The following is an 8,740-nucleotide window of genomic DNA, read 5'->3' as shown; positions in this document are numbered from 1 at the left end:
AGGACTAAGAATTTAAAATTCAAAAAACACTGCACTCTGTATTTTTTTCGAAATACAATAATATTTGTTATAATATAAACATCCAAAACTAAAGTATGACTTAATGTCTCGTATTTCTAGAAAAAAAGTGATTCTATTGATAGGATTTAGTATGATACTTATGAGATTGATGGAATTTCAATATTTTCTTTTAGAACATAATTTGATCCCATAAACAGGACCACTCCCTAGCATGTTGACACCAGAAACAAAATCAGGTTTTTGTTTTTTTAGAGTTTATAATTGTTCCAGAACAACTAAAAAAAAAAATTTAACTGAAAAAGAATTTTGTTCAAATGTAAAATATCTATCCAGAAGTTCTGCAAACGAATTCTTAAATCACCAAATTCTTGCAATATGACTCTGATATAAACATCCTAAATAAAAAATTAAAAGAACGTAACCTTGATACCACTTTATTGAATTTTAAAGTGAAATCCCATTTATGAATTGCGAACATAAATTTACAAAAACAAGTTTAGGTGGATATTATCCAATTTGGCTTAAGCAACTGAGTTAATTTAATTCTCATTCTTGCTTGGTCGGTTGGTCCTTTGAATATGGCCAAAGAGGGAAAAAGAGTTCTTCTAATTTCCAAGAATAGTAGCCAAATGAGTATTGTGTCTCTCAATGGTGTGATAGTTGTCTATATACATAGGATTAGGTTAAGAGATCTCTCCTTATGTCAATCAAAATGCATGAGCTAAAACCATCCATTTTAATGATGATATAAATAAAACAAAAACCCAAAATCTACACGTTGAGTTTAATTAGTGCTTTGATCTAACAGGTTCGATCAATATGCTCAATAACAACAATACATATAAAGTACATTAAAATCATTTAAGCATAAGTAATCGACTAATCAATATTGGCGTTTAATTAATCTAAGTCCAAAATATAAAAGTGATTTGATTTATATAAGTCAATCAAATTATTACTCCAACAATGGTTCCACAAGCTATATGTTATCTTTGACGGGAGCGCTTAAGTTCATTATTTAATAATTAAGAATAGTAGCAGTAGAAATAAATAACTAATAAAGCACGAATTGAAAATGTTACAAATAATTGGCATAGCAAATTCATACTCATTCATCATATCACATTCAACTTACATCCAAGCTAAGAGTAACACATAATCTTATTGCTACTATTATGAGCCCCCTCAGCCATATATCTATATATGGTTTGGTTTCAAGTTTCAACCTTTGAAACTAACTGTTAGGACCCCACGTGCTCAAATACATGACGGTTCTAAGAGACTCCTCAGCCTTCTTCATGTGTTCAATCTCATCAATCTCATCTCTTAACTTGTTATTATTAGCAATCATGGAAGAAGAAGAAGATTGGTGAGAGATGTTGTTATTGTTGCTATTATTAGCAGCCTTGTGTTGTGATGACTTGACATGGTTCTTGGCACCTTGGGCAACTGATTTCATGGTGGTGTTCCACCTGCAATAGCCTTGATCCTTCAGCACCTCCATCACTCCAACAGTGGTGGATGCAACAGCCATAACTCCACGACACATTTTTGGTGCTTGAAAAGTAGTTGAAACTGTTATCAATGGTATAATGTTGCTATGATATGAGTGACTCACAAAACTTTGAGTAAGAAGCAGTTTATATAGAGATAATAAAGAGTGACTTAACTGGCACTTTTGGTGGAAAACCATAGAGCCTGTTGTTTTATTATTACAGGTGGTTTGGATTTTTGGATCGTGTAGCCACGTGTTATCATTATTGTTATTTTAACTTTCATTAATTCTTATTAGTTGCATGCATTAACACACGTTTTGTCTTTATTTTCTCAAATGAAAAAATACCAAGATATGTAAAAGAAAATAACAGAGGAATGATATATATAGTTGCCTAAATTTCTATTGAATTTCAGAGTCAATAAAATACGTTAAAAATGTGAAGACCATATAAAAATAAGCCAATATATAAAAAATTACTTATTAAATCAAGTTTTCATATAAAATTCATAACAAAATAAAAAGATATATATATTTGTTTAAAAAATGACTTGCAACTAATAACAACAAAACCTAATTTTGTCGTTTTATGGGGTAGGTGGACCCATATGGTTTCTTTAATGGAGCTTTTCTCTTTGGGGTGATGCATGGTTGATTACTTCCGATAGGAGTGAAGTTCGGTTTACAATAATTGTCTGTGAATGCTTTCATTGAAGCACCGCACATTGTTTTGTGCAGATCACACAATACCAAATGCTATAGACTCGTAGTTTGGGAGTGATACCATTGTTTATTATGGTACATATTGATGAATATGACGTCATCATGGCCAGAGTGAAAGAGACACCAAAACTTTTGGATAAGTCCACGAGTAATGGAAAATTATGGAAGCGGTGCATATACATTGCATATGAATTAATTAATTAATTAATTAATTAATTAAATTGTCCCTTATTGGTATTATTAACAATAAAACAAAAAATCGACTAAAACAAGGTTAAAAATGGTATATAGATAAATTTAACGGAAATTTACACATGAAGATGAAGATTGTTTATACAATTTCCCAGCCTGTTTTCGATCACCCAAAGAAAATATACCCTTATTAGTTCATATAGAAAAACTTACGCTATAGCTACGATATAGATTAGTGACTATAAACTCAAAGATAAGAGTATAAGTGTTGGTTTAGATAGGAACTGAGCTACAGTTAATGATGTGAAATTGATAAATAAGAATCCTTAAATGATTTAAGGATTCGTTTGGAAACTTTAAAAGTATTTTTTTTTAGTTTTTGATTTATGAAAAGTAGTAGTATTAATGTTTGGTGTAATTTTCAAAACTAAATTACAATTTTTAAAGAAGCTATTTAGGAGCTTATAGAGAAGTTAAAAATATGACTTCTTTCATAATACTACTACTTTTTATCACATTTCTATAAAATAAGTACTTTTAAAGTTAAAAACTCAAATACAAAATAACTTATTTATAAACTACTTTTAATATAGCCATTTATTGTTTAAACTATTTTGTCAAAAGGAGCTTAATTAAGTTGTTTACCTAAACTGAGTAGATTTAATTAAGGAAAAATATAGGTAGACAATGAAAATATTAAATAATGTCAACAATGGATATATTGGATGTTCAATTCATTAGGTGTTCGGATGTTCAATTCACTAGGTGTGTAGATGGTTATTCTAATATTAAGATTTAGGTGAGTAATTTGGAGTGTAGTGTGTTTTACTTGAATTGAGTCAATTTTAAGGCCCATTATTCATATTATTCAAGAAAGTCATTGGTTATCTAGCATAACCCTTGATGAGTTTGGAAAACTCCAAATTAATATGATGATCAAACATTATTAAAATTTGTTATTAGAAATTATTAATTTAATTTTGTTTTAAAAATATGTGCTTAATAATTTTTGCTTTATGTGCAGATTTTGATTATTGGGCTTAATGTAAATTAAAGCCCAAATGTGCTAAGAAAATAGATTTAGCTTTGTGCAAAAATGCTATATGATATGTGGCTGAATTATTATATCAGTTGGACCAGAAAAATAATGAGAAGGCCAAAACAATTTTCTTTTGATCCAACAAAAGGGTTGGTCCGAAATTGGAAGAAGAGGGAAAGCAAAGGTTGCGTGCTTTCCACGGATACCTACTCCCACTAAGGAATGGAATTCAAATTCAATTAACCTTGGTTTTTAATTACATTGGTAATATGAGAGAGAAAGTTTACATTGATTTGATTGCCATTAATACATTACACGTTATTAGGCACGGAAATTTTGGAAAGTGGAAATTTAATTCATTTTAATTTCTTCCTTTACTTCCATTAAAAGCTTTTATCTGTTCTCTCTCTTCTCTTTCTTTTGTTTCGGTCACTTCACTGACAGGAAAGGAAGCAGATGCAAGCTATCAGAGAAAGAAGAACAGAAGCTATGAAGAGGCAAGCGGCCAAGGTGATGATGGCCCTTACAAAAAGAAGATTTCTAGTATGGCGTGGCTGAGATCTTTACCACTAAAGGTAAGATGTGGTGAGGAAGCCTCAAAATCTCCATAACTAGAAATGGAAGCAATTCATTTCGGTCAGAGAAGAAGATCCATGTGGTATGACTCGTTTCTACTTTTTGTTCATCCATCACAGAAGGTAGCTACTGTAGCTACGTGGAGGAGGAAACAGAAGTGGAGCAGAAGAAGTTGTCAAGGATCAAGTGTTCATCAAGGGTTAGAAATCCTTCTTGGGGACCAAGTCAAGATGGAAGACTCAGATTGATGAAGCTTGAAGAAAAGGTATAAGAGAGAGGTAATTGCATGTTGGTTTTAGCTTTCGGTTTCCTCTCTCTTCTCTCTGTCTGAACCGATTTTGAAGCTGAAGAAGAAGAAGTTGGCTCGGTTGAACCGTTTCAACTTTGGAGGCTTCCCCTTCTATAATAAGGGTGAACAACCAAGGCTTGAGACAAGGAGAGTAAGTATAGAGCTCATAGCTACCCAAGCTAACAGAAGTTCTTCTCCTTCAATGTGTTTCATTTTGTATTTTCTTTAGTTTTGTCTGTGTGAGTCTCATGGTGAAAAAGACAAACAGTGTGAGGTTTGTAAGAAAAATCCAGTGAGTGGAAAAAAGCAGAGTGTACAAAATTAAAGAAAAAGCCATAGGTGTCTTAGAAGTCCTTTGTACATCTATGAGTTGTGTATCATGATTCTGTGGGAATCCCCTTACAAGTTGGGTTAGCACTTAGCGGTTGAAAGCTTGGTAGGTGACCAAGTCAAGTTCAGGATTGGGGATAGATTCTGGACTTGTCCCGGATAGGAAGGGTAGTTCCTAGGGAGAATTGGTGTATGTAATCTGTTTGATTATAGTGAAATTCTATCATTGTTGTGATGGAGACTGGACGTAGGCTGCATTGCACTTAGCAGCTGAACCAGGATACTTCGTGGTGTGATTCTCTCTTTCTCTTCTACTCCATTTCTGTTTCTGTTGCTAAGGAGACAAAATTGAAAAATATCTCCTGACTGGGTACGAGACAAAAAGAAAATGTCTTGTGTCTGGTTATGGGACAAAACGCAGAAAAATCTCCTGAAGCTAATTTGAAAGGCAGTAAGTATTACTCAGCAAAAAGGGGCTAAGATTCAACCCCCCTTCTCTTAGCCACTGATTACCATCAATTGGTATCAGAGCTTGGTCTCAAAGAGATCAAGCTTTGCAGCTTGGAGAAAAGATCCTGATGGCAGATAACAGTGGCTCAAACCTGGTGGCCTATACTTTGATAGAAGGACAGTCAAGCAACAGACCTCCTCTCTTTAATGGAAAGAACTACACGTACTGGAAGGAAAGAATAAAGATTTTTGTCCAATCAGTAGATTATAGACTGTGGAAGATAATTCTAGAAGGTCCTCAATTTCCAACCACTACAGGAGCTGATGGTGTGGTGTCTCTTAAGAATGAAGCCAGTTGGACTGAAGAAGACAGAAAAAAGGTGGAGCTCAACGCCAAAGCTATCAACTTGCTCAACTGTGCAATCAGCTTCGAGGAATACCGACAGGTATCAAGATGCACAACGGCAAAGAAAATCTGGGACAAACTTCAAATCACTCATGAAGGCACAACCCTAGTAAAAAAGACCAGAATAGACATGCTGAATAGAGAATATGAAATGTTCTCAATGAAGGAAGGAGAATCGATAGATGAACTGTTTGAAAGATTCAACATCATCATTAATGGCTTGGATGCTATGGGAATCACGTATCTTGAATCTGTGCTTGTAAGGAGAATTTTGAGAAGTCTCATAAAAGAGTGAAAAACTAAGGCAATAGTAATTTCTGAGAGTAATGGCCTTGATTCTATGACTTATGATGATTTGGAGGAAATTTACTTGCTTTTGAAAACACATATTTGAAAAAAGATTCAGAAAAGAAAGGAATAGCCCTAAAATTTGTTACTAACCCTCTGGATGATGAATCCAGTGATAACTCATTTGAAAATGATTTTGTTTTGTTTGCTAAGAAATTCAGGAAAATAGTGAAGCTAAAAGAGAAAAACAAAGGAAGTAGCTCAAGGAATAAGGATCTCAGCAAAGTGATCTGCTACAACTGCAAAGAGGCTGGGCACTTCAAATCTGATTGCCCAAAACTAAAGAAGGAGGAGAAGCCGAAAAAGGGAAAGAAAAAGGGACTCATGGCTTCTTGGGAAGACTTGGAAAATGACTCTGAGGAAGATGATGAATCAGAAACCAAGTCTCAAACCTGCCTCATGGCCGATCACGTAGAGCAGGTAGTTTTTCATAACCCTGACACTGAAGACCTTCATCTCATGATTGACCATCTTTCTGGAAAAATCAAATGCTTCCTGAATGAAAACCAAGATCTTGAGTCTCAAATTTCTATTTTAAAAGCTGAAAATAGTTTTCTCAAAGATAAATTAAGGGAGGCTGAAACTGCTATTGAACTTGTTGAAGAAAACAAGCAGTTAAAAACTCAACTTAAAAGCTGTGAATACCACCATTCTGTAACTGCAAATCTGAATTATTTTGAAGAAAATGAGTGGCTGCATAAAGAGATAAAAAGGCTTAAGAAAGACCTAGCCAACTTTGCACAAAGTTTAGAAAATTTAAATCAACTCTTGACTAGTCAAAAACCTCTTTATGATAAAGCTGGTTTGGGTTTTAATAAAACTACAAAATCTGTTGAAAAACCTTATTTTGCAAATATAGCGTCATCTTCAAATGATGTAAGGTTTCAAAACCCAACAAGCTTTGTGAAAACAGCAACTCATAGATTTTACAGATTTTGCAATCGGAATGGTCATTTTCCTATTCAATGTTTCTTTAGTGAAAGAATGATTGGAAATAAAGTTTGTAAAATTGTTTGTGATTACAATAGATTGGGACAAAGAAGATGGTTTGATGTCAAAGGATTCAAAAAGATTTGGATATCTAAGGTCACTTGAGATTATTTTGTAGGTTTGCCTAGCATCCAAGCGAAAGGACAATATGTGGTATATGGACAGTGGATGCTCTAGGCATATGACTGGAAAGGCAACCTTCTTCATTAAGCTTGATGAATATGATGGAGGATTTGTCACTTTCGGTGATAATGGAAAAGGAAAAATAATAGCCATTGAAAAAGTTGATAAAAGTTTCTCTTCTTTCATAAATGATGTTCTACTTGTTGATGGTTTGAAACACAACTTACTAAGCATGAGCCAATATGTGATCTTGGTAATGAAGTTATTTTTAGAAAATTAGATTGCTTAGTTATTTGTGAAAATTTTGGTGAAATATTGTTTGAAGTCAAAAGATGTAATAATGTGTATGGATTGACTCTTGAGGATTTAAAAGATCAAAAGGTGACATGCTTTACATCACTTGAATTTGAAAAATGGCTGTGGCATAAGAAATTGGGTCATGCAAGCATGTACCAAATTTCTAAGCTTGTTAAGAAAAACTTGGTAAGAGGAATTCCAAACATTAAATTTGATAAAGATATTACTTGTGATGCTTGTCAATTAGGCAAACAAGTAAAATCATCTTTTAAACCAAAAGATGGAATTTCTACCAAGAGGCCATTGAAAATGTTGCATATTGATCTTTTTGGTCCAACTAGAACTCAAAGTTTAGGAGGTAAACATTATGGTTTGGTAGTGGTGGATGACTACTCTAGATTCGATTGGGTACTCTTCCTAGCTCATAAGAATGATGCTTTCCATGCTTTTTCAACTCTTTGTAAAAGAATTCAAAATGAAAAAGATTTGAAAATTGTCCACTTGAGAAGTGATCACGGAAAAGAATTTGAAAATCAAGATTTTGAAAATTTCTGTGATGATTTTGGAATTGCTCATAATTTTTCATGTCCTAGAACTCCTCAACAAAATGGGATAGTTGAAAGAAGGAATAGAAGCCTTCAAGAAATGACTAGGGCTATGCTTTGTGAAAATGAGGTTCCAAAATTTTTATGGGATGAAGCTGTAAATACAACTTGTTATATTTTGAATAGGACTATCATTAGAAAAGGGTTAAAGAAAACTCCTTATGAGCTATGGAAAGGAACTCCTCCTAATCTTAAGTATTTCCACATTTTTGGATGCAAATGCTTTGTGCTTAACAATAAAGAAAATCTTGAAAAATTTGATCCAAAATCCTATGAAGGAATGTTTGTTGGATACTCCACCACTAGCAAAGCATATAGAATTTACCTCAAGGAACATAGAACCATAGAGGAATCCATACACGTGTCCTTTTGTGATACTAATTCAATTCTCAGTGTTGTGGTAGAAGATGATGTAGGTGGTGAAGATATTGTCAACCAGGAAGTCAGTGAAGAAAATCCCAAAACTGTCCCAAGTGAAGAACCTGTCCATCCAAAAATGTCTCATCAGGATGGATGAGACATTTTAATTTTGTCTCCTGAACTAATCAAAGAATCTGGAACAGACCAGATTGCTGAAGCTCATCAAGGCAGATCCTTACCTCAAAGGCCAAGAGAATGAAAGTTTATGAAGGGTTACCCCCATGATTTTATTATTGGTGATCCTTCCCAAGGCGTGACCACTAGATCCTCAAGCAAGAAGCAAGTTGAACAAAGCAATGTTGCTCTCTTGTCCCAATTAAAGCCTCTCAATGTAAAGCAAGCCCTTGAAGACCCCTCATGGGTTAAAGCCATGGAAGACGAGCTTGCTCAATTTGAAAAGAATGAGGTTGGAAGGAGACAAATCTGGAAAGGTAGT

The 8,740-nt window shown here is 33.9% G+C and overlaps 1 protein-coding gene across 1 annotated transcript; it reads right to left on the bottom strand.

Annotated features, from left to right (window-relative positions):
• LOC107614349 lies at nt 1,075-1,666 on the bottom strand. The gene has a single exon (XM_016316563.2). The coding sequence runs from the start codon at nt 1,568-1,570 to the stop codon at nt 1,256-1,258; it is 315 nt and encodes a 104-aa protein (XP_016172049.1). The 5' UTR covers nt 1,571-1,666; the 3' UTR covers nt 1,075-1,255.

Source organism: Arachis ipaensis, chromosome B08 (assembly GCF_000816755.2).
Source record: "Arachis ipaensis cultivar K30076 chromosome B08, Araip1.1, whole genome shotgun sequence".
In the NCBI taxonomy this organism is placed as follows: domain Eukaryota; kingdom Viridiplantae; phylum Streptophyta; class Magnoliopsida; order Fabales; family Fabaceae; genus Arachis; species Arachis ipaensis.
This window is presented reverse-complemented; position numbering and strand designations above follow the sequence as displayed.